The 27,719-nt window shown below is 37.2% G+C and overlaps 2 protein-coding genes across 3 annotated transcripts in view; one reads left to right on the forward strand and one right to left on the reverse strand.

Moving 5' to 3' along the window:
* The window catches only part of LOC127413921 (microcephalin-like), an 82,832-nt gene that overhangs the window by 24,237 nt on the left and 30,876 nt on the right, over positions 1 to 27,719 (reverse strand). The window lies entirely within an intron of this gene.
* Positions 30 to 27,505, forward strand: LOC127413935 (angiopoietin-2-like). Its single transcript, XM_051651515.1, has 9 exons — positions 30 to 433; positions 6,260 to 6,415; positions 7,854 to 7,975; positions 12,881 to 13,065; positions 13,790 to 13,917; positions 17,063 to 17,164; positions 17,554 to 17,720; positions 22,666 to 22,796; positions 25,192 to 27,505. Exons 1-9 carry the CDS (start codon positions 152 to 154, stop codon positions 25,350 to 25,352), a joined length of 1,434 nt encoding a protein of 477 aa, XP_051507475.1. The 5' UTR covers positions 30 to 151; the 3' UTR covers positions 25,353 to 27,505.

Below are 27,719 nucleotides of genomic sequence, written 5' to 3' on the forward strand. Positions count from 1 at the left end.
TACAGTGCGAGCACAATCCTGGACAAGGAGTCAAGTGGATGTAGAGACAGACACCAGGAGTCCTCATTCTTCACGCATCCAGAACTCCAATTAGAGAAAAAGGAAGAGTTTAATTGCACAGCTAGAAGAAATAATATTACATATTTTAGGAATGAAAATGCTGAATGCTGGGATAATATTTCTAAGTTATTGCCTTAGTTTTGGGGAAGGATTTATGACAAATTCCGATTCCTCAGAGAAGAAGCAGTACCAGATCCAGAATGGGCCATGTACTTACACCTTTCTGCTGCCAGAACCGCAGAATTGTGGCGGCTCTTCAAGCACCTACAACAACCAAGAGCAGCGAGATGATCTGGTTGACTATGACAGCTCAGTCCAAAGACTGGAACAACTAGAGACCATCATGGAGAACAACACACAATGGCTGCAAAAGGTAAGTTCCTCTTGAACGTCCTCTTGAATGTACAGTCACCAAAGTTTAGTTTTAAAAGGTACACACTTTCATACTAGAGCTTTTGGTGCAAGTCTGTTTGAAGTCAGAGTTTGGTTCAGTTGGTTGGTAATTCAGATGCGCACCAGCAAATTGCACCTGAGTCCGCTTGAAAAGGTGGTCTGGGATATGGTTCATGTAAACTCCATAGTACGGTTCGTAATTGGTATGAAAGCAATCCGCTGAAACTCTTGAAAGGGAACCACGACTGATGATGCATTTTTGCATGCTCCCGGTCACACTTATTATAGATAGTATAATGGCTTTCTCATAGCTGCTTGTCTCCCAGTAAATTGCCTTCAGAGAGCAGCTTGCATTCTCTTGCAATGCGTCCTTCGCAGACGAACGCAAGTGCTGATCTGTGCAAAGTTCTGGTGGTAAAACCAAAGGGCCAAAATCTTAACTCAAGCCACGTCCACACTAATACAATTTCATTTGAAAACACATTCCGCCTCTCATCCATACTAGAGTGGCATTTTCCTTCACCGAATGAGTGTTTTTCGAAAATACTAGCTATCACCGCATACTTTGGAAAACAATAACGTTAGGAAAAAGAAAACAGTTTTAAAACGAAAACGTATTATATTGGAAGTGTCTTCTCATCCAAGTCGTTACCTAGCTACAGTGGTAAACAGTCGCTACTGGTCCTCACACTGATGACACTACAGAACTGCGCGTCAGACCCAAAAATACAATGGGAAAATGAGATCTGTAGGGGCAGGAGGAGAGGGGTGGAATTGAACTTGGGTTCGGACCAAGCAATCGCCCCAAGTGTGAATAATGACTTGATGCCAGAGAACGGTTGAGATGACTTCAGTGTGCTTTTCGCACAATGGAACAGTGTAATCAGTTCAGTCAAGCAGCTTAAAATCAGGAAACAGCATTGAATGCTTAGGTTTAAAGGAATGAACGTCATTCCTTTCAATGCCACCAGTGAGGCAAGGAAGATGAAGGGGCAGTCAAACATATCTCATTATATAAACTGACCAAAGCTTATTTCACCAAATTCCAAGAGCTGGATTATGTTAGCCCACACTGGAAAAAGAAACAGCATTTTAAACCGTAACAAATAAGGCTCACTGTACTGTACTGAAAGTCAAAGATTTAGCTCTTTGTCCCTGGTTCAATTCAAGTTCATGCTAAATCTGATAAACTACAGTTAAATGGGTTCAACTGCAAAACCACTAGAGTTTGATACTTTTTGAAATTTGTATTGACTAGTTGACAAGTAACAATAGATGGTAGACATAACAATGCAGAAATAAACCTACAGTAATGCCTTTTGAATATGTGTACTGTAGGTGAAGATGTTCTACTCATTCAAGACTGTATTACACAGTTTAGGTTAATGAGTGATTGACTACTAAACCAGAAGAGCCTGCATACAAACTGCAGGTGCCAGAGAGAAGCTGGTGGGCAGAATGAACTGAAACACTGCCAAAGGAAGGGGGCATACATCCCTTCTAGTTCCAGAGATAATTCTAGCTGTAAGATTTTAACATAAGATAAAATTCATATTAGGGGATGGGATAGCACATTAGAGGTAACATTCAGTTTGAAATGCATGTTTTTAGAGCATGTTTGTATGATCATGTGCTGTCAGTACTCAAAGCACTGTGGAAGAGTCAATGTTCCCAAATTTTCTGTGCTGTGAAGACTACTGCCACTAGAATCTCACACTATTGGGATATCTGATTCATAAGTGGCCAAGTCACTTTTCATTCGTGCCGGTAAAACAATGTGTCAGTATGTGGACGCACTTTTGTGTAAATAGACTGAACAAACAAGCCGCCTATTTGGATCCTTTGGAGCAAGAGTAAACAACTGATTAGATCATAAACTATCAATGGAATGTCCTGCTCGCAGTTCTGATGATACGTTATGAAAGCCTCACGTAACGCTGTGCTCCACAAAACAGGCATGATGCAATCATAAGAGGAAGACAAACAAAATTAACCTGATTACAGAAGTTGTCAAAAGTTAAAAATATTCATTCAACAGTGCAGTAGTAAACTGGTCTTCCGGACTCAGCAAACAAACAAAGTGAGTAAACGGCAAAGGCCACTGTGATTTTCTTTTTCCTCTCTGCATTCTAAAAATGTTTTCATTGAGGATGCAACTCGTCACTCATCATTTCCATCCTGTTTGTTTGAGTGTTGGCTCATCAGGAATTCAATACAGGAAAAAGAACATTCGGATCGGATTTGTACTCCGCTGGGATTGAGATTATTTACAGCAACTGGCCTAATTATTGTGTTTTTCTTTATAATTAAAACTTCCAAAGGTAAGAAGAAAAATATTTTTTGATCAAGTGGAAAAGTCATTGTTTGAACTGACACAGGTTAAATGCTTTTACTTAGGGAATTGCTTTCATAATTGAGGTTTCGCAATAGCTTTAACAACACAAATTTCATGATCCGTTTTATTTTTTATTATTATAAGTTAATAAAATAAAATTGGCTATACTCGATCTGAGATCATGCCTAAAACATCAAAGATCCATTTTGAGGGTGTGGATTGAGCAGAGTCAGTCTGAAATCAAACAAGAACAAAGCAAATTGGATTTCTGAAAGGACAGTTGAACTTGCCTTTGGTCAAAAGAGGCCAACGTCAGAGTATTTTGCTGCAAAATTCTCAACTTTTCACTTTCGCAAATGCTTGCGATTTTCCTCTATGTCCTTGAGAAGCACCACCACCACTGAAATCAATGGTAGGCGCCTTATCGGTATGTCTATTTTAGCACTAAGGATAAAGTAACTTTTTTTTTTTTTTTTTTACTGTATGTACTCAACATCTTGATTCTATTTTTTTACTATTCCAAACAATTCATTTGTTTTTCAAATTAAATGACCACCTGAGTGTACAGTGCAATACATTTTGAGAAGTTTAAGGCCCGAAGCAAGTACATGAATGCAAACAATTCAAGCTACGAAGCTCAATTTCACACATCATTGTTTTCTGAAATGTATCACAAAGCAAACCATAATAGGGCTGTCAACAAAACAAAAATTTGAATATTATTTGAATTTAAATGACATTATTTCAGGTAGGGGGAAAAAAGCTTGATCAAATCAGTGATCACCAGATTTTTAAATCCACGTCAACAATGACGTGGATTGACGAAGTGTAACAAAATGGAAGAGAACGCTGCGATTTCAAAATTGAACTCCTCTCCTTAAACAGCATTTTAAAACAAAAAAGCTGACAGGTGAGGTGCTGATAAGAGAGCAAGACGCAATGGCCAAAGACCTCCGCCTAAAGGCGCGACGAAATTCTGCAAACAAAATGCAGTCATTTCAATGGGAATCTGCACGATCGTGGATTTCGTGCAATGGACTTCTGGTGGCAAAGAATTTCCCCTCGCGGATTTCGCGTGGCGTTCAAGTTTGGTGAACTTTGACAGGTGTATTCGTCGCGTTGACCAATACGAAGTTGCTTGGTTTTGCAATGACCTCTGTGTGGGCGGTGCTTCGTACACAGCAACACTGAATATTCACAATGGACGAGGAAAACATTTTAACTGACAAGTTCTTTTTAACATATACATTTTTAACGTACATTATGCAGCATTAAAAAGAGGCTGCTTGGCAGTAATATTTTTAGCGCTCAATGTTTGCCCACATCTTTTTTGCCTGCGGAATTTCGACCAGGAAAAGGTAAATGTGACCGCACCTTAATCGTCATTCATTTTTATCTTAAATTCGATTAATTTTTGAATTTTAATTTGACAGCCATAATTCATAATCCAATGCAAGAAGACATTGCATTCTAAGAGTTGACGTACTACAGCAATCAGTCTTCTTCTATGGTCAGTCTTCTCCACTGGGCAGAGCAACAGTTTCAAGAAAATCTTGCTGAGCAAGTTAGGTCTTATTAGCAAGTTTATAGCTAGCTAACTGAACAATGAAGTCTTTCTAGCAAGTCAGTCCACTGGCGGCCATCTTTAGAATGCTCCCAGGAGGCTATTTCCAGTCACGACAGTGCAGCTCCTATCTACTTGAATGGGGGATTTCAAATCAGCAGTAAAATCTGACAACACTGGCTTCTTTACCTCATATTACACTAAAAAACAAAATTTTTCCAGCTTGTATAGCTAATGTGCACGCACGTTCTCGAGTTGATTGACAGGCAATGTCTGTATCTAAAAGGTGATTGTCTCTTTTACCTGTAAGGCAGGACTTCCTTTCTACATCCGTTGACTGTTGGGCGCTTAGAGCTCCTTTTTCTCCCATTCATTTTAATAGAAGCGGTCCGTCTCTGCTAAATAGTCTCTGATAATAACACATCTGCATAATGCCACAGATATGTGAAGGTAACTATCGTTCCCTTGAGTACTTAGGCTTGATGCTGCCACAATAATGCATGTTAAGTATTTACAACAGGCTTGCGCACTTACAATAGGTTGGCCAAGCATTCGCAATTAAATTTGCAAGAAATATGTGTCTGGCCAAACAAACAAACAGCTTGCTCCACATAAATTAAAAGAGGAAAAATTGCCTGCCAAGTGCACATAATTCCACAAATTGATGATTATGACAACTGAGAGCTTAAGACATGGTTTACCTTTTGACTTTCTTGAAAGGGGTCATGACTGTTGATTGTGATGCCAGATTTAATTAATCCATCATAATAAGCTCTGAACCTACTTAATTTACCCAGTGGAAAATTAAAGTACAACAGACCGTAACAAATCTGGCAGGATTCTCAGTAAGTCTAATTTTGAAATGAGACCACTCACCCATTGAAGCTTCTAAGAATGGAAGGACCACCCCTTCAACATTACAATAAAGCTTAAGATAACCTCACTTAGGAAAGGTTATTTTCTTTACATAACCATTGTGTTGTACTTAGATCTGCATGAAAGTCAAGAGAGTCCATTTTGACGATGTTTCTGTTCGAAGAGTAGGCTGTGTTTTCGATATATTCTTACCTAATAGTATCAGGCAGGAACAAACTCCATCTGCAAAACTTACATTCAGTCTCTTAAATACAATAGCAGAGCACCACTATCTCACACAACCATGTACATACAAAAAACTGACAGATGCAGACAGACAGAGTTGTACACTACATGGCCAAAATTACGTGGACACCCTATTCTAATTTCTAAATTCAGGTCTGGCAATTTCAGCTTCACACATTACTAACAGGTGCATACAATCACATGGCTTGTTGTACATATCATGACAGTTTCCTAGTGAAATGAACACTAGAGGTGCTACAACAACAATGGTTTTTTATTGAATTTCACATAAAGTGGCAGGTTATCAGTTTAGAATTTTTTTCGCGCCGTTCCTCACACAGTGCTATCTTATGACGTCTAAACACTTTAACTATAGCTCATGATTTTGACACATTTTTACATTTGCATTACATAACCAACTACATTTATCATTACATTTACTTTTATCATTCATCTCACGTTTGCTTTTATAACACTATCGGTTAGGTTTGGGTTTAAGGTTTAGGGTAGGGTTAGGTTAGGGATAGAGCATTACTCTTAAAAATCAAAAACCTCATCAGAAAATTTAACTCACTTTTAAAGCCACACAGTGGACATGATCTCACTGATGCTCTTGTGTCTGAAAGGTAGCAAATCCAACATCTTGTGGAAAGCCTTTCACAAAGAGTGGAGGCTGTTAGGGAGGATCAACTCCCTATTAATGGCGATGTTTTTAAATATAATTGTTCAAGCACATTTGGTTGTCCAGAAACTTTTGGTCATGCCCGAACTGATCTCAGACACTTTGCATGTCATCTCTTCCACAGCTGGAGAACTACATTCAGGAGAACCTCAAACAAGACATGGCTCAATTTCAACATGACGCAGTGCAAAACCATACAGTGACCATGATCAAGATTGGGACCAGCATCTTGAGTCAGACAGCAGAGCAAACACGAAAAATCACCACTGTTGAAGCACAGGTGAGGGTCAAACCACTGGTTTAGTGCAGGGGTCGGCAAACTATTTGACATGGGGTGCCATTTTTTTTTCTTTTTTTTCTGGTCAATGGCTGTGCCGACCCCTGCTTTAGTGTGTACTTCAGTAGATACTGGCTCTTTTTTTTAAACCTAGTGATCTGCCTCATTGTTTACTGCCAATATAGGCAGCTGACTTCTTAGGCAGCATCCTAACCTGTATTGTAACTCACCCATGACTGATTTGGAATGCCCTACATAGCGTGAACGGCAAGAGCATGTCTATTATTCTTAAAAATGCTGCCTACAGTGGCAATTTACTAGCAATCTACTCTAAATTGTAACTTTTTATGCTCAACTTAAACTGGTAATCCAGTCTTGCCTTTGTGTGCTGCATTTTTGGCCAAATGAAGTGCCTCATTTGGCCAAAAAACTCAATGTTTTCAAGTTCAAAAGCCTCACAACAAAGCCGTTTAAATTCAATGGCAAGGATTTCAGATAATCTCAACTTCGCTCTTAGAGAAAAATACAATAATCTCAATAAACATGTTTATATGAAAACCCTACTCATTTATGAAAGGCTAAAATGCTTTGCCTCTTACTGGACATTGATTGTCCTGTTTCTGCCCTGTGATGAAAAGGATATGAAAAAGGATAGGCACTGTAATGCTCTTCAAAAGTTTGTGGTCAACTGCAAAATTATTTTTTATTTAACTGTCTGTCAGAACTCACTGTAAATGTTACAACCGGGAATCACATTACTATACCTACATATTTGCAAAATTATTTTCACGTGGTTCGTTGTATGCATCGCAACACATTGCAAGTGAAATGAACACTAGAGGTGCTACGACAGCAATGACTTTGATTGCTTTTCACACAAATCACCAGAAAAACAGCAAATTATCTGTTCATAAAACAAATTTTGCCCTGTTCCTCACACAATGCTTTCTAATGACATCTAAACACTTTTACTATTTTGTATGACTTGTAAGGCTATACATTTTAATGTTTGCAGTACATAATTAACTATATTTACTTGCTTGTTCAGGCGCGATCAATTGCATGTTAGCAAATTGCATGAGCTCGCTTATTTATACGTGTAATGAACCATGTAATGTCATTTTGCAAAAATGTTGCTGCAGTTATGTAATTTTCATGAGATCAGGTTCAAATGTTAAAGCCAAGACTTTCGTGTAATGAAACACATACTGCTGGAAGACTAGAAAATACCTTCAGAAGAGAGTTTGACTCAGTGAGAGCGAGTGAACATGGAAATAAATAAACAAAGATTTCATGGACGTCATCACATTAGCAGTCAGCAGTTTAGGCCTTGCCAAATAGTTCACATAATGACACATCTTTTCAAGGCCATTGCAATTAAAGCGGGAGTCTTATCTAAAATGCTTTTTGTGGGAAACACCATGTCTTTTTTCATCTTTAGGTAATTAATCAAACAACTCGTCTAGAGCGTAAGCTTCTTGAGAACTCCATTTCAACCAGCAAACTGGAAAAAGAAATTCTGCAGCAGATAAATGATATCAACAAACTGAATGAAAAGAACAGGTAATAAATACTTTGTTATATATTCATACCATTCTTAACCCCTCTCAAAGGACCTTTTTCGTAGCTTCTTCAAAATCTGTAAAGTATGTAAAGAACTATTCATGTCACCAGTGTTGGTCGTAATCTAAATATTAAAGTAATTAGTTAAATTACTTTTAAAGTCAAAAGTAGTGTAACATGTTACATTTTAGAATTGTGTAATCAGATTACAGGTACTGACTTTCAATTAATTACTTTGAAGTACATTACTTGGGTTACACATTTGTTTGAAATAATATTTTTGTATTATACATTTAAAACATGACTTTATGGGTCTGTTCCAAAATCTAGTGAGCTTCCTCTGGACGAGATATCTACCCTAAGATATCTCAGTTTGGCCAAATTCGAAGGAAGCGTTGTATGTATTCTTCAGGTAGGCGATCCCAGCATATACTGTGATGAGCTCGGTAAACATACATTTAAGATGGCGGACAAACCGAGAGAAATGTCCATTATAAATATACTTATAATCCATTCAGTACTAAAAAGTATCGATAAAAATTACTTCAATCTCATAGGAAACTATTTTACCCAAAATGTGTGTGTACTATGCATATTTATGCTCAAGAGTATCATGTTGTTTCTCTCACATCACCTGTATTGAAATCAGTTATGAGTCGAGTGTCCCGTGCGCTGCCTGTGAGGGGACATGCCACCAATGTAGTGTGTTCCAAATCGCTCTCTAATGAGGCATCATTTCAGTTAGGATGCTGCCATAGTAGGTAGGAGACATCAAGGCAGCTCACTAAGTTTTTGGAACAGACACTATGTTCATTTGTACGTCTTTGTGCATTTCTGTGACAGCTGAAGGGTGTGCGACAATAAACAAAGAGGAAATATAGATATTCATTGAGTGGAAAAACAAACATTTGTGAAAAGTGTGTTATAACTTAAAAGTAATTAGTAAATGGTTTAATTTTTCAATGAATTAATCAGTAATATGAGTAACTTACCTAACACTACATCTCATACAGAGCTTTACAGGAATAGTTCATCCAAAAATTAATTAAGAGCAACTTAATTGAAGAATAGGTGCCATTTAAAGCTTGGAAACTCGCTGCGGTTTGATGGATGTAACATGAACCAGAAATGTGCCTATATTAAAGATGTATGCTGATCTTTACGATACATAAACGAAAATACACTTGCATAATTGTATGGTGCCCATTTATATGAATATTTACAGAAATATTGATGATGCACAAACAGATGCAATCAGGGATGTTCTTAGGATGGTGCTAACCTGCGCTTCACTACCATTGTGGACAAACCCCCAGGAAGGCAATCTTTACGGAGGGCGAACCGTGCAACAAGCACATTAGTTTAAATCACATCACTTTGTGAAGACCATTTCAAGATCTATGCACCGTGTTGTGTTTGGTGCTATCCTTTGCTGAAAGTATTTGCTATTTTCCATATTCTGTTTATGTTTCATGAAGTTATAAGCAAAAATGTTTGGCATTTAAAACATTTTTAGCTTTACTAAATTTTCATTATTGTGTACACAAAATATAAATTTTAAGGTGAACTCAGTGAGTTACATGAAGTAAATGAATAATTGTGAGTTCCTTGAATGCTTTTCTGAGAGGCAGGTTTGTGCTGTTTTGGCAACACGAGGGGGACCTACACAATATTAGGCAGGTGGTTTTAATGTTGTTGCTGATCGGTGTATACATATACTGTATATATATATATATATATATATATATATATATATATATATATATATATATATATATATACACACACACACATTTAAGTATATTTAAACTCAGTTTTTCACAATTCCTGAAATTTTATCATAGAAAACATTCCGTCTTAGGTCAGTTAGGATCACTACTTTATTTTAAGAATGTGAAATGTCAGAATAATAGTAGAAACTATTATTTATTTCAGCTTTTATTTCTTTCATCACATTCCAAGTGGGTCAGAAGTTTACATACACTTTGTTCATATTTGGTAGCATTGCCTTTAAATTGGTTAACTTGGGTAAAATGTTTTGGGTAGCCTTCCACAAGCTTCTCACAATAAGTTGCTGGAATTTTGGCCCATTCCTCCAGACAGAACTGGTGTAACCAAGACAGGATTGTAGGCCTCCTTGATCGCACACACTTTTTCAGTTCTGCCCACACATTTTCTATTGGACTGATGTCAGGGCTTTGTGATGGCCACTCCAATACCTTGACTTTGTTGTCCTTAAGCCATTTTGCCACAACTTTGGTGGTATGCTTGTGGTCAAAGTCCATTTGGAAGACCCATTTGTGACCAAGCTTTAACTTCCTGGCTGATGTCTTGAGATGTTGCTTCAATATATCCACATCATTTTCCTTTCTCATGATGCCATCTATTTTGCGAAGTGTACCAGTCCCTCCTGCAGCAAAGCACCCCCACAACATAATGCTGCCACCCCCATGCTTCACGATTGGGATGGTGTTTTTCGGCTTGCAAGCCTCACCCTTTTTCCTCCAAACATAACGATGGTCATTATGGCTAAACATTTAAATTTTTGTTTCATCAGACTAGAGGGCATTTCTCCAAAAAGTAAGATCTTTGTCCCCATGTGCACTTGCAAACTGTAGTCTGGCTTTTTTATGGTGGTTTTGGAGCAGTGGCTTCTTACTTGCTGAGTAGCCTTTCAGATTATGTCGATATAGGATTTGTTTGACTGTGGAAATAGATACTTGTCTACCTGTTTCCTCCAGCATCTTCACAAGATCCTTTGCTGTTGTTCTGGGATTGATTTGCACTTTTTGCACCAAACTACGTTCATCTCTAGGAGACAGAATGCGTCTCCTTCCTGAGCAGTATGACGGCTGCGTGATCCCATGGTGTTTATACTTGCGTACTATTGTTTGTACAGATGAACGTTGTACCTTCAGTCATCTGGAAATTGCTCCCAAGGATGAACCACATCCCATGATGTCAAGCAAAGAGGAAATTAGTTTGAAGGTAGGCCTTAAAATACATCCACAGGTACACCTCCAATTCAGTACACCTCCTATCCGAAGCTAATTGGCTAATTGTCAAAAGTCTTGACATCATTTTCTGGAATTTTCCAAGCTGTTTAAAGGCACAGTTAACTTAATGTATGTAAACTTCTGACCCACTGGAATTGTGATATAGTCAATTAAAAGTGAAACAATCTGTCTGTAAACAATTGTTGGAAAAATTACTCGTGTCATGTACAAAGTAGATGTCATAAATGACTCCCAAAACTATAGTTTGCTAACATGAAATCTGTGGAATGGTTAAAAAAATGAGTTTTAATGATTTCAACCTTTCAGGTTGGATGGGGATCGTCGGTGGACAGCCATTTTCAGGTCTCTCCAGAGATGTTCAATTGGGTTCAAGTCTGGGCTCTGGCTGGGCCACTCAAGGACATTCACAGAGTTGTCCCTAAGCCACCCTTGCATTGTCTTGGCTGTGTGCTTAGGGTCATTGTCCTGTTGAAAGGTGAACCTTCGGGCCAGTCTGAGGTCCTGAGTGCTCTGGACCAGGTTTTCACTAAGGATATCTCTGTATTTTGCTGCGTTCAGCTTTCCTTCAACCCTGATCAGTCTCCCAATCCCTGCCGCTGAAAAACACCCCCACAGCATGATTCTACCTCCACCATACTTCACCGTTGGGATAGTATTGCGCAGGCGATGAGCGGTGCCTGGTTTCCTCCAGACATGACACTTGGAATTGAGGCTAAACAGTTCAATCTTCATTTCATCAGACAAGAGAATCTTGTTTCTCACAGCCTGAGAGTCCTTTAGGTGCTTTTTTGCAAATTCCAAGCGAGCTTTCATGTGTCTTGCACTGAGGAGAGACTTCCGTCTGGCCACTCTGTTATAAAGCCCAGATCATTGGAGTTTTGCAGTTGTCCTTCTGCAAGTTTCTCCCATTTCCACACATGATCTCTGGAGCTCAACCATAGTGACAATCAGGTTCTTGGTCACCTCTCTTACCAAGGCCTTTCTCCCCCGATTGCTCAGCTTGGCCAGGCGGGCAGCTCTAGGAAGAGTCCTGGTTGTTCCAAACTTCTTCCATTTAAGAATTAGGGAGGCCACTGTACTCCTGGGAACCTTCAATGCAGCTGAATTATTTTTGTAGCCTTCCTCAGATCTGTGCCTCGACACAATCCTGTCTCTGAGCTCTGCAGGCAGTTCCTTTGACCTCATGGCTTGGTTTTTGCTCTGATATGCATTTTCAGCTGTGAGACCTTATATAGACAGATGTGTGCCTTTCTAAATCATGTCCAATCAATCGAATTAGCCACAGGTGGACTCCAATCAAAGTGCAGAAACATCTCAAAGATGATCCAGAGAAATGGGATGCACCTGAGCTAAATTTCAAGTGTCATAGCAAAGGGTCTGAATAATTATGTCAATGTGATATTTCAGTTTTTTCTTTTTAATACATTTGCAAAGTTATCAAAAATCTGTTTTTTGCTTTGTCATTATGGGGTATGAAGTGTAGATTGATGTGAGAAAAAATAAATAATTTAAAGCATTTTAGCATAAGGCTGCAACATAACAAAATGTGAAAAAAATTAAGGGGTCTGAATACTTTATGAATGCACTGTATGCCTGTCTCTGCCTAAAAGAAAAGAAGCCGCAGACAGTCAGAGATTCTCAGCTGTAAGCAAATAAATGTAACAAATTATCGGCAGTGATTCCTCTATCGGCATGATAACAATATTTAAATGTTCCCTATTATCGGCCAGTGATAGATCGGTCACAAATATATCATGCATCCCTAATGTGATTGACTAACCAATAACACAAATGCTTCCAAAAACTGTATCCATGGCTTAAATTTACACTGCCACGCTCCACAGAGCTGAAGAGCTCAGTATTTTAAACTCTTCTTGGTTCTTCTCAGCTTCCTGGAGAAGCGAGTGGAGGACATGGAGGAAAAGAGGAATGCAGAGCTGGAGGACTTGAAGGAGGAGAAGGAACAACTCAAAAAGCGGGTGGAGAAGCAGGCCAGCATCATAAAAGAGATGGAGCAGAGGCAGCTGGAGCTGACGAACACTGTCAACAACCTGATCAACACCATCTCTGTGGGTAAGCAACCGTCCACCTGTGTCAGCATTTCAACCGTTATCGCACATGGGACAAAAACTCCCAAAACAATATTATGCCAGCTTACCGGCAGCTGTTCAAATGTTTTGAAAAAAAAAAAAAAAAAAGGCTAGAAAGCAGCCTGATAGTTAGATAAAGACAAAGCGAAAGATAAATATCATTAGAGTACAGTAAACACAATATGCTTGATTTGTCATAGTTCCAAATCTCTGAATCGTGAACGATTTTAAATCACCATCCAATACTTTCAGCTAAAGACCTATAAGCTAATAAAGGTGTTATTGTACAATGACTTTCTTAAATAAAATCAGTGAAAATGACAGGCAGTATGAAGGTGAAACCACTATGATATATAAATAATTTACAATTCATTTTTATTTCATGTTGCATGAAATAATGATGAAATAATGCCACTATGTAAAAAATCTTAATGGCCCTAAAAATAGGCTTCATTTTATATATACAAAATATAATTTCTTATTTGTTTCTTTTGATTAGAGTTAAATTGGACCAGGATATTTTCTTGACAGGTTTTACGAGAATCACTCACTAGTGATAATGAAAGCTCTAACTATGTCTATCATTGTATAAGCGGTATAGCAAATTCTCTACAGTTTTGTATCTTATGGATATCCACCACTGCACACTATATCCTGCCATACCGCTCAGCCCTATGTACCAATTTAACAAGAAATCTCTTTTCCAGGTAGCAGTTCTGCAATGATGCAGGACAACCCAGAACAGTACAATGACTGTGCTGCAGTCTTCAAGTCTGGGAACAAAGAAAGTGGGGTGTACTCACTAACCATACCTGATACAAAACATCAGTTCAAGGTAAGAACAACCTCTAATGCCTTAAAGGGATAGTTCACCCAATAATGAAAATTCTCTCATCATTTACTCACTCTCATGATATCCCAGATGTATATGACTTTCTTTCTTCACCAGAACACATTTGAAGAAAAATATCTCAGCTCAGTAGGTCCTTAAAATGCTAGTGTATGGTGATAAGACATTTGAAGCTCCAAAAATCACAGATAGTCAGCATAAACATCATCCATACGACACCATCGGTTAAATTAATGTATTCAAAAGCGACACGATCGCTTTTGGTGCAAAAAACATGAAGTACTTTTTCTAAATCAGTGGTTCTCAACTAGTTTTGCTTCGGGACCCAGATTTTACATTGGAAATCAAGTGGCGACCCACCAAAGTAAAAACGTAACCTGAATTTAATGTATCCTGGGTCGCATTTCCTTTAATCTTGCATAGTTTTGTTAATGGTTTTCAAAAATAAGGGCATGCATCAAGTGACATTATTTTTGTTGTTGATGTCAATATGTTGATATAAATATGAGGTCTAATAAATTCTACCAATATATTATTTCAAATGAAACTATAACATTGTCAAAATATAACAGTTACTTTTACTCAGGTAAAACTGTGAAATAATTTTGTAAAGGTGATGATGTGTAATTAAAAAAATTATAATAATAATAAATAGGGCATAGCACAGTGTTGCTCTTTTCCTCCTCAGAACTATTTGGCATGTCGGGGCTGTTTGAGAGGTTTGACTTGACTTCCTCTGTAATGCTTTAAACTAGAAAAGTCTCACTAGAATTGAAATTGGTCACATCAGTTTTGAGGTCTGCACTCTGCAATATCGAGGGAGCCCGGATGTTGTGCACACATGCCAGAGATCAGAGCAGATCATTAGCGTGAGCTGGTTCCGTTACACTCTTGCGAAAGCTTTATATCGCAGTGCAGATGATAAGCCTTTAGCTGAATGAGAGATTAACTTTAAATTTGCCGCCGAAAAATCTTCAATGGGAGAACCATGGCATTGCTCTTTCCCTGCTGTCAGCGACCCAGTACTAATAGACCTGCGACCCACCACTGCTCTAAATCATGCTTCCGTTCTGCAGCGGTATGGGCCTGTGACGTAATCGCGTTGGCACGTGAGACACATGAGAACTGAGGCACGAGCGTCAAAGCCGGAAGTGAGGAGGAACGCTGTACAGAAGCTTTGTTGGTTTTGGTTTAGATCTGTATTTATCTGTTTCTTTCCTCACACTGGTGAGTTTGTGTGCTTATCCTGGATGTCTCAACCGAGAAAAAAACATGAGATTACGTCCATAACTTGCCATTCGTCACACGAGAGACCAAGTGAACTCGGTGCTCTCGTGAATGAGTACACAGCTGTTGTTTGGAAGTAAAAACAAAAAAAAAAAAACGTTTATAGTTAAGAAGTACTTAAATATTGATCTTTTTCACACCAAAAGCAACCGTGTCACTTTAGAAAACATTAACTGCTGAAGTCGTATGGATGACGTTTATGCTGGCTGTCTGTGATTTTTGGAACTTCAAAAATCAGATCACCATCGACTTGCATTAAGGACCTACTGAACTGAAATATTTTTCTATTTTTCTTCAAATGTGTTTTACTGAAGAACGAAGGTCATACATACCTGGGATATCACGAGGGTGAGTAAATAATGAGAGAATTTTCATTTTTGGGTGAACTGTCCCTTTAATTCAAGTCAAGGTGGTGAAAAACCAAAAGCTACTACAATACAAGGTTGCAAACATAACAAAATACATTAAAAAAAATCAATAAAAAATAACAGTCCAGTGATTTTCAAAATTGTCCTTCCACATTTAGAGTAATAGTTCACACAAAAATAAAATGTCATTATTTACTCACTCCCATGATGTTTCTTTAAACTGTTTTCATTTGTCTTCTGAGAAACAAAAGACAAAGAAAATCATGCAACTAAAAAAGATGATCATTTATGCTGCCAAAGTCCAAAAAAGCACCATAAAAGTAGTCCCTACAACTTGTGCACTATATTGCAAGTCTTCTAAAGCAGTACTATAGCTTTGTGAGGTGAACAGATTGATTTAAGTTGTTATTCACTGATATTCATCCCATCCACTAGAACAATATTTTTATTTTTAAATGGTGCCTTGTGTCGTACACGGTTTGACATCATGCCAAGCGGCATTGGTTCTCGTGTCCCATGACTTATCCCAACACGGCAAATTTTCATCTATGTGGCTGCAAATGAGAGAAGAGATTATCAGTGAAGTACTGCTTAAATTTTAGTCTGTTCCTCACACAAAGTTATTGTATGTATGTCTTCAGAAGACTTAGAATATACGCACAAATTATTTAGACTACTTTTATAATACTTTTATGGTGCTTTTATGTGGGCTGGAATAAAGATTTTTTATTTATTTTTTTTGTAAAAGAAATTGTTAAATTGCACAGTAATTTGATTGAAAACTGATTTTGCACATTCTTTACACAATTAATTAAATTAGGGCGGCACAGTGGCTAGCACTGTCACCTAACAGCAAGAAGGTCCCGAGTTCGAGTACCAGCTCAACTGGGCCTTTCTGTGCTCATGTGGGTTTCCTCTGGGTTCCCCACAAGTCCAAAAACATGCAGGTTAAGTGAATTGCAGACTCTAAATTGCCCCCTAGGTGAGAGTCCCCCAGCCACGGGGGGTTGCATCAGGAAGGGCACCCGGCATAAAACCTGTGCCAAGTCAAATATGCAGATCACAGATTATCCGCCGTGGCGACTCCTAACATGAGCAGCCGAAAGAAGATGATGATCATGTTAAATTGACAGCCCTAAAAAAATACAAATTTAGAACGACATGCAGGTAAATGCTGAACGAAATGTACATTTTTGGGTGAACCTTTCTTTTTAAGAACTCTCTTGCTGAAGTTAATTCTAAACATGCCTCTACACAAATAGCCATCTCCTAAGATACCTTTCATTTGAAGTAAATGAAGTCTGGCAATTTAACAAGCTTTTTAAGACTTCTCAGCATTCTGAGAAAGTGGCCAAGAAAAGGTTTTGTTTATGTTAATTCTTAAAAGAAAGGCATGACATGAGATTCAGTTTATAGAAGGGACATGAATGACTTGGGGCGCATTGTTGCAAGTAATGTACCGTTTCTGTTTCCAGGCCTACTGTGACATGGAGATGGATGGAGGTGGATGGACAGTAATACAGAAGCGCTTCAATGGCCTTGTTGATTTCCATCAAACGTGGAAGAATTACTCAATGGTAGGGATTTAATGGCACTCACATTCCGCATGGTCCTCTCCTGGCAAATTTAAAGGAATAGCTTACCCTAAAATGAAAATTCTCATATCATTTACCCACCCTAATATCATCTCAAACCCACATGCCTTTCTTATGTGGAAGACAAAAGGTGAATTTTTTAAGAATATCCTGGCTACTCTTTCCCATGTAATGAAAGGGAATGGGGACATTCACTTTTAGCCATTTTATGTGGCTAGGATATTCTTCAAAAAGGTACCTTTTGTGTTCCACCCGTGAGAGAAAGTCATACAGGTTTAAAACAAAAAGAGGGCAAGCAAATGACAAAATTGTCCTTTTTAGATGAACTGACTTTTTCTATGATAAATTGATTTTCTGTAATTTCACCTCAGGGGTTTGGAGATGTCTCAGGTGAACACTGGCTGGGGAATGTATTCATCTCCAAGTTGACACAAGAAAAGAAATACATCCTCCGGATAGATTTGATGGACTGGGAGGGGAATACAGCCTTTTCTAAATATGATCAGTTCTCACTTGATGAAGAGAAGCAGAATTACAGGTGAGGACCCACTTTGTACTTCCATACTTGGAGTTGTCTGTATGGTGGTATATAATGTGCAATTGTAGAAATGGTAAAACATTTATAAAACGGCAGTTATATCTGTGTGGTTTTAGTGGGTAGGACTGCTTTAATAATGCAACAACTACACAGCAAGATATGTCCCAAACAAATCTAAACCATAATGAACTTGTTATGCAAGGGATATCTTGTATTACACTGAAGAGGTTTATTTTTCAATAAAGACCTGCTTGACTTTACATTATAACAAGAAAATGAATAAATGAACATGCCGTTATGTGAGAAGAAAGAAATCACAGAGTCTCTAGAATTCCACCTCCGGTTTGCATTGGAGTTCTGTTGGTGTTTATACTGCAAAAACAGCCTGACTGCTCATTATCCCACTTATTACATGACTACTCGCCAAATAAATAAACAAAAATAAACATTGATTTGAGTTGAAATTATTTTATTAGCTTACTTGTTGAGATTGAAGAGTGATACGAGAAATTGATTAGATGACTCTCAAAACCTGGACGACCGTTTTGATATCACTTAATCCCCGAATGCGCGGTTGTTGTTCAGAAATTTCAGACCACAACTGATCAATCATAATTGACTATTCCATAGACCGTGTAACATTAAGACGTGTTGTTTGGCATAACGCAAAGCAGAGTTTAGTTCTTTAGATTGCCGAGCAATGTCGTAACTTGCCATTAATCTCCAATTCCATTGATTTGCAGTCAGAGGACATACATATATAGGGGCAGTGGTGGCTCAGCGGCTAAGACTCTGGGTTACTGATCAGAAGGTCAGGGGTTCAAGCCCCAGCACTGCCAAGTTGCCACTGTTGGGCCCCTGAGCAAGGCCCTTGACCCTATCTGCTCCAGGGGTGCCGTATCATGGCTGACCCTGCACTCTGACCCCAGCTTAGCTGGGATATGTGAAAAAAAATAATTTCACTGTATATGTGCAAATGTGTGATAAATAAATATAATTATTATATATCAGCTACTTTAAAGGCTTCAAATGTGGCTCATCCAATTAATAATTAATATATTCAATAATATTCCTTTTAATTTGTGTGTGTGTGTGTGTTATATATATATATATATATATATATATATATATATATATATATATATACACACACTGTATACAGTTGTGCTCAAAAGTTTGCATACCCTTGGAGAATTGGTAATATATGTACCATTTTTAAAGAAAACATGAGTGAGCAGGCAAAACACATTTCTTTTATTTCTTATGGGATTCATATTCAACTGTAGGTTATAACAGAATGGCACAATCATAAAACAAAACATGGCAACAAAGAAAAAAATTAAATGACCCCTGTTCAAAAGTCTGCATTCCCTTAGTTCTTAATACTGTGTATTGCCCCCTTTCGCATCAATGACAGCATGCAGTCTTTTGTAATAGTTGTCTATGAGGCCCCAAATTCTTGCAGGTGGTATAGCTGCCCATTCGTCTTGGCAAAATGCCTCCAGGTCATGCAAAGTCTTTGGTCGTCTTGCATGAACCACACGTTTGAGATCTCCCCAGAGTGGCTCGATGATATTAAGGTCAGGAGATTGTGATGGCCACTCCAGAACCTTCACCTTTTTTTGCTGTAACCACTGGAGGGTCAACTTGGCCTTATGCTTAGGGTCATTGTCATGCTGGAAAGTCCAAGAGCGTCCCATGCGCAGCTTTTGTGCAGAAGAATGCAAATTGTCTGCCAGTATTTTCCGATAACATGCTGCATTCATCTTGCCATCAATTTTCACAAGATTCCCCATGCCTTTAGAGCACACACACCCCCAAAACATCAGTGAGCCACCACCCTGCTTCACAGTGGGGATGGTATTCTATTCACTATAGGCCTTGTTGACCCCTCTCCAAACATAACGCTTATGGTTGTGACCATAAAGCTCTATTTTGGTCTCGTCACTCCAAATTACAGTGTGCCAGAAGCTGTGAGGCATGTCAAGGTGTTGTCGGGCATATTGTAACTGGGCTTTTTTGTGGCATTGGTGAAGTAAAGGCTTCTTTCTGGCAACTCGACCATGCAGCTCATTTTTGTTCAAGTATCGTCATATTGTGCTCCTTGAAACAACCACACCGTCTTTTTCCAGAGCAGCCTATATTTCTCCTGAGGTTACCTGTGGGTTTTTCTTTGTATCCCGAACAATTCTTCTGGCAGTTGTGGCTGAAATCTTTCTTGGTCTACCTGACCTCGGCTTGGTATCAAGAGATCCCCGAATTTTCCACTTCTTAATAAGTGATTGAACAGTACTGACTTGCATTTTCAAAGCTTTGGATATCTTTTTATATCCTTTTCTATCTTTATAAAAAGTTCCATTACCTTGTTACACAGGTCTTTTAACAGTTTTTTCTGCTCCCCATGGCTCACTATCTAGCCTGCTCAGTGCATCCACGTGAGAGCTAACAAACTCATTGACTTTTTATACACAGACACTAATTGCAATTTAAAAAGCCACAGGTGTGGGAAATTAAACTTTAATTGCCATTTAAACCTGTGTGTGTTACCTTGTGTGTCTGTAACAAGGCCAAACATTCAAGGGTATGTAAACTTTTGATCAGGGCCATTTGGGTGATTTCTGTTATCATTATGATTTAAAAAGGAGCCAAACAACTATGTGATAATATATGGCTTCATATGATCACTATCCTTAAATATGATCAGTCATATTTTCAAAATCAATGCCAAAATGTCACAATTTCTGCCAGGGTATGCAAACTTTTGAGCACAACTGTATATCATGAAGCAGCTGTTTGTTTCATGATGCTAGACTTATTTATTTGTTGTAAAAAATAATATCTTTTGGTTTGTGTCCAAGTTACAAATAAAAGGGAAAATAAATTAGAAGTACTTTTCATAACATGGACTAAAAACAAAATGTTTTTCATTTCGGTTCGTTCTGAGCAGAAACAGTATTGTTTCATTCCGAAATAAAAGAATGGTTAATAACGTTCTTTTTAAATGACAGTACTCTGCGCTAAGGGTGGGTGAAATACCAACTGCAGTGTTGCCAGATTTCGCAAGAGAATCAAGGCACTTGTTTTGGAAAAAATAAGGCACTTGCCTCATCCATGTGGGGGAGTTTTCATAATAGAATATCATAACAAGCAAAGTATACAGTATCCTACATAAAGTAACGTCTTTTCAATAAATGTATTATTTCAAAAATATATCTGGCCATCTAAAATCAATTAACAACCTAAATCTCTCTCTCTCTCCTGCATGCACACACACACTGCATGGGCACATTTGGATTAAACATTGCCTTTTGATGCCCTAATGATTTTTATTTTTTTTATCACTGGGTTTTCAACTAACAGCTCTTCTAAAAGGAGAAATGCCTCATTTTTTCGGGCAGCAGGAGGTGATGTATTTCCAAAAATGTACTGTGATAAACCCTTTCGTCTTTGGTTTCATGATAAAAAAAGACAAATTATCTGAACAAAATTAACCAGTTATTAACTGGTTACAAGCATTTAAAAATAACGTTTTCACTCCTGAAAAATTAAAAGGTATTTCGTTCCCGTTTTCGATTATGTTCTGCAAAAAAATCAGTATTTTTTTGGCTTTTAATTCATGAACCGTTTTTAGTCCCTGGTATTTAATTTACTGGATTAATCAGTATTCTGTATTACCTAATCGTTATTTAATATATAAACCCTTATATAAAAAAATAAATAATATATATATATATATATATATATATATATATATATATATATATATATATATATATATATATATATATATATATTCCATTGGGATATAGGCCTTTACTGTGATATAAAATGTATCATACATAGATGTAAGATTCTGGTCACACTACCCAACCCCGCTCCTTTCATATGGTAACACATATGATATGATAACATTCATGCTATACATACAGTCATATATATCATATTTGTAATCAGTATGTTCTCTTGTTTGAAATAAAACAGCAGGAAGGTATATCTGTTGATCTAGTACACACCCATGTCAACACCCACATTCATTTGAACTCATGCTGCCATGAACACTCTGGGGAGCTGGCACACAATTGCCAAAGCTCCAAAGAAAATATTTTGTCATCTGGGAATAGTTATGGCCTACCTAATGCAAAAACATGCCACAACATAGTCCTAAAGTCCTCCGGACAACTTTTGCCATTTGACCCCTAAACAAACTAATGGCTAATTGCCATTTTTATAATGATATCAAAGAGATTTCAAACAAATTATTTGGCAGAGTACATAAACTAATGTCACATGTTGCTGGCAACATAAATTTAAACAATACTGTAAATATTCAGATGATTTTAAAGCTCTTTTTAATTGGCCACTGGGTTTCCTAAAGAGCGTCTTGAGTACAGAGTCTCTGGCAGCAAAAACACTGTTAGAGTTTGATTTATTTCCACGAATCTGTTCAAACATTTGATTTCATTGAAAAGATTCAAAATAAATATTCAACTAGTATTTTGCATCAGTCAAAAATGTTCAAGGAAGTCTCTGTGTGGCATTTTTCATATAAATGCATTATTGAATATATACATGAAAAAAACGAACTTTTGAAAAACATACCTTGATTCTTTTAAACCACATGGCTGTTTTTGTGACATGATAGTTTGATTGAAATCATCCTTTCAAGCCATTGAGAAAATACATACATTTTGATATGCATACTGAATATTATTAATATACAGTATATATTAAAAATTTTGAGAATTTGTAGCCATATCGCCCAACCCAGCTTAGAATAGTATACTTTAAACTTTAAATAAATACGGAATATATTGTGAACATGGATTTTAGCTCTTATTGTGTTTTAATAATGCAATTGGTGGTCATCACTTCTCAATAACAGAAATTTTCCACATTGTTCAACTGACATAATCCCTATTTCATTTTTGCATTTGCAATTCCATAGGATACACCTAAGTGGCTACAGTGGAACAGCAGGAAGAACCAGTAGCATGGGCCAGCCAGGAAGTGATTTCAGCACAAAGGACATAGACAATGACAAATGTGTTTGCAAATGCTCACAAATGCTTTCAGGAGGTAAGAGCGAGTTACCTGCAAATGCCTCTATCAGTTCCTCAATTTGTTACTCTGTACTTCATATCCTTCTTTGTATGTCCTAATTAATTTAAAAAAGGTCATTTCTCCGAGTTCCCTCATGTGAACTCTGGCACTTGGCACATACCCCAGAATTTCAAGTTTTGAAGGCGCCTTGGGTCATGGCTTACAATCAAAATTAGACAGAAGTTAATCACTGTTCAGTTCAGCTGGGAATTGAGCCTTCACAAATGCTGACATTAATGGTCTGGGAACTGAAGATTTGCTCTCGCTTACAAAGCTTAGAGTTGTGGTTCTCTCCACCACCTCTCTGATATTCCCTGAACACTTAACATCCCCCTGCCTGTTGGCTGCCCTACACATGAGCAGGACTCTGGGGCTGTTATGAGACAATCCTGAGGTTTGAGGGAATAGCTGGGGATTACCAGGTTAAACCCCCATGAAATCAAAATTAGACTTTTGTGGTCAATTTCTTAATAGCTTTGAGGCCATCTACCTGCTAATGTACTCCAAAAATTAAGTTTAAGCTGTTCTACGTATTTATAATCTACAGTCCCTCTCCTCTGAGAATATGGACCAAAAAAAAAAAACATGTCCAATTACATGCTTTTTAGAATGAGAATGTCTTTCCCCCTAATACCACCTACAACCCCAATTCCAAAAAAGTTGGGACAGTATGAAAAATGCTAATAAAAACAAAAAGGAGTGATTTGTAAATTATATTCACCCTTTGCTATATTGAAAGCACTACAACTAGACATTAAATTATGATTTACCTTGAGAATTTATTAATGTACAGTAATTTCACACACTCCAAAAAAGTTGAAACAGGAGGAATTTAAGACTAATAGCAATTTTACGAGTTAAAATAACAAGGCGATGTGAAACAGATGTTAAACAGGTGAGGCAATCGTATCATAGTACTGTATACTCCTTATACATAAGGAGCCTCCAAAAACAGCCGAGTCCTTCAAGAGCAAGGATCATTTGAGACTTGTCAATTTTCCAACAGATGCTTCAGCAAATAATCCAGCACTTTGAGACAATGTTCCCCAAAGACAAATTGGAAGGATTTGGGGCATTTCACCCTCTACAGTGCACAATATAGTTAAAAGATTCAAGGAATCTGTTCAAATCTCGGTGTGTAAGGGCAAGACGAAAACCAGTTCTGAATGCTCATGATCTCTGATCCCTCAGACGTCACTGACTTAAAAAACATCATTCATCTGTAATGGATATCATGAGCATGGACTTGGGATAACTTTAGTAAACCTTTGTTAGTCAACACCACTCGCCACTGCATCTACAGATGCAAGTTAAGACTTTACTATGCAAAGCAGAAGCCCTACATCAACTCTGTCCAGAAGCGCTGCCGACTTCTCTGGGCTCGGTCTCAACAACAGTTTTAAGCTGTAAAATTTACAGGTTGTTCTGTAAAGTTGTTTACATTTTTACTGTATTTTTCACATAATTATTCTGGCAACCACAGCTGCCAGTATTTTTTTTTTTTTTCGTTTGTTTTTTTTTTTTTTTACAAAAACAACAGGATTTTTTTTTTATTTTATTTTTTACAGTGTACATTTAAAAGTTCAAAGCAGATTTTATTTGTAGTTCCAGTAGGTTGGTATATTAATATGATATAATTTAACGATATATATACAGTAATAAACTGTAAAATATACAGGCACCAAAATGACATCCTGTTATGCCTGAAAGATGGCCACTGTATTACATTGAATTTCTGGCATCCACAGCTGCCAGGTTTTTTACTGTAAATTTTACAGGGTTTTTATTTTTAACATTGTGAGCTTATCAAGCCATTTCACGGTGTCTTTAACTTTGCTAAAACCTTGTTAGCAACACAATCATACAGTTTTAAAGTAACAATTTACACCATTGTTCTATTTTGTTAACATTTGTAAATGCATTGGGTATAATTAACAATAAACAATATATTTCTACAGCAGTTATTAATCTTAGTTAATGTTAATTTATAAAAATACATTTGTTCATTGTTAGTTTAAGTTAGTTCATAATGCATTAACTGATGTTAACATCTACTTTAAATTTTAAAAAGATATTAGTCTGTGTAAAAAAAATTACATTCATAAATATATAGCATATAGTTAATTGTTAATTCATGTTAACAGTGTTACCAGTTTTCCTATAAAGTTACTCAAATATTTTTTTTCTTTCGAAGAACTGATTATTTTCCTCAACATTTAATTTTCTCTTTTTCCAAAACGCTTGGAAAACTTCATTGCAAAATTCCAGGCAAAAACAGGAAACCTGTTTTCAGCTCATTATATCTTACTACATGAACAGGATGCTTTCAAGTCCAAAGAAGAAACTTTTTTGATTTTGTTGTTCATTTTAGGTTGGTGGTTTGACGCCTGTGGACCATCCAATCTCAATGGTGTGTACTACCAGCAGGGGCAGAACACCAATCGTTTCAATGGCATCAAATGGTACTACTGGAAAGGCTCGGCATATTCACTAAAGGCCACGACTATGATGATCAGACCATCAGACTTCTGAGCCTTTAGTCCCAACACACAACGATAACTGATGTCACTGCTTTCCTGTCCAATAAGGAAGCATTTGATGCAGAGAAGCTTCGACCTTCACGTACCTCCGAATCTAGACTTTGAATCAGAAGATAACGTACTTGGAAAAAAGCTTTGTTTAGCTGTAAAACTTAAAAAAAAAAATAAAAAAAAAATGGTCTACAACACTGCCAGTGGACAAGTTCAGGTCAAAAGGAACTTTGAATAATTATTATGAATTGAAGGAGTCACAACAGCTGTAAAAGGGACACACGAACCTTCAGACTGATTAACCTTGATGCTTTACTGGATTCCCTTTAAAACTAGTATTTTCTTAAGACTGTTTATTTTTATGTAATTTATTGTAAATGCCAAATTATTTACAAAATTTAGGTTTGATTTATTGACAATATGATTATGGTACAAGAGTGAATTTAATGAATAATGTTGCGGGGCTTCTTTAAGCTTGTCCGACAAATTGCCTCTTTATATACAGCTGTCGTTTACACATGGTTTAGTGCTTCGGATCTATAAAACCTTCAGGTCCATTTCTTCAAATGGCTATGTCTTGACAGGGGCCCAAACTCAACTGTGTGTCTTGCAATAGAGTAAGTGTTGAAAATTACCAGTTATATTTACACGACCAGTGAAAGTTTGGACACACCTGACTGAATTTTATTCTCATGATATTAAAAACGTTTTCATCTTAAGGCATATGCTTACAAGCTTGACACTAGTTTTATAGTGAAATTTAAATTGTGATAATTTAAGAATTTCTTAAAACATTTTATTTTTCGTTTAATTCGATGAGCTGGATTAGATAGTGAAGGAAAAGCAGCCAACAAGTGTCCAGCATAAACGGGAACTAAAAATCATCTCAGGATAAACCTCATGAAGTTACTTGAGATATTTCTTAAATATAAGATTTTAACATATTTGCTTACCATATTTTGGTCACTAGATAATTCCCATACCTATATTTTTCATGTTGCACAGTTTGTTGACTTTGCTATTAATTTAAAAGGTGGAAAAAGTAATAAAAGAATAAGTAGATTTTACTACCACCCCTGGAGTCACGAGTTTGAATCCAGGGCGTGCTGAGTGACTCCAGCCAGGTCTCCTAAGCAACCAAATTGGCCCGGTTGCTAGGGAGGGTAGAGTCACATGGGGTAACCTCCTCATAGTCGCGATTAGTGGTTCTCGCTCTCAATGGGGTGCGTGGTAAGTTGTACGTGTATCGCGGAGAGTAGCATGAGCCTCCACATGCTGTGAGTCTCTGCGTTGTCATACACAACAAGCCACGTGATAAGATACACGGATTGACGGTCTCAGAAGCGGAGGCAACTGATACTTGTCCTCCGCCACCCGGATTGAGGTGAGCAATCGCGTCACCATGAGGACTTACTAAGTTGTGGGAATTGGGGAGAAAAAAAAAAAAAAGAATAAGTAGGCGCGTCCAAACTTTTGACTGGCAGCTTTTGAAAATGTGCAGTTATTTATATCCTTGCGGATGATGGTTTTTCAAAATCAGCAAATTTTTTCACTTGTATCAACAAACATTTCAGTCATTTCAAGTCACTCTATGAGTATTTGTCATTCAAAAAAGTATCCAATTGTTAAATAACGAAAACTTGACAAATTCAGCCTTGGCACAATTGTTTAACCATTAGGGAAGTCTTGCGCTTGTAATTGGAATGTTTGTGTTCAGATTATTCTAAAGATTATTCAGATGATGAGGCTGAATTTCATATTTCACCATACTGAAATACCTGTCAATCATTTTTCACTTTCTATTGACTAGTGTAATAAGAGCTGTTAAATTCTGTTTGCATCTTCAGTTAACCGTTTAGTCATGATATCCAGACAGATATTGCAGAAATTAGTTATGGTAGAAATCGTTATAACTATGAAGCACAGTTATTATTTTGATTAAGAGAATAATTTATTTATTACAGCTAAAACAAAATGTATATCTCTCATGTCAATTGACTGGGTCATTTTAGATTAATAAAAAAGACTGTTCATTTGTTTTTATGCATATTGTAAAAGACTTATTCACACCAAGTCTACATTTGCTGCATAAAATACATGCAGGACAAGAATTTGATATGAAACAATGCACCTCTGACTGAATAATAAATATCGAACAAGTCTGAAATAGTGTAATGGAATGATTCATTATTTATTTTATAAGGATATTTTTTTTTTAATCATTGGGACATCAAATAATTCATTAAGGTATGACAATTGCTTCTGTGAGAAAAAAATATGAAAATTTGGGATCATAAAAAAAAAAAAAAAACATTTTCATTAGACAAATTATATCTTATTTCTTTCTTTTGATTTTGGGGTGAAATGA

Source organism: Myxocyprinus asiaticus, chromosome 23, assembly GCF_019703515.2.
Source record: "Myxocyprinus asiaticus isolate MX2 ecotype Aquarium Trade chromosome 23, UBuf_Myxa_2, whole genome shotgun sequence".
Lineage (NCBI taxonomy): Eukaryota > Metazoa > Chordata > Actinopteri > Cypriniformes > Catostomidae > Myxocyprinus > Myxocyprinus asiaticus.

Bases quoted from the DNA above. Each gene is read 5' to 3' on its own strand.
- LOC127413935 (XM_051651515.1), top strand. From the start codon at position 152: ATGAAAATGCTGAATGCTGGGATAATATTTCTAAGTTATTGCCTTAGT. The intron at 434-6,259 runs GTAAGTTCCTCT...TCTCTTCCACAG, and splicing joins ACACACAATGGCTGCAAAAG to CTGGAGAACTACATTCAGGA. The intron at 13,918-17,062 runs GTAAGAACAACC...TTCTGTTTCCAG, and splicing joins ATACAAAACATCAGTTCAAG to GCCTACTGTGACATGGAGAT.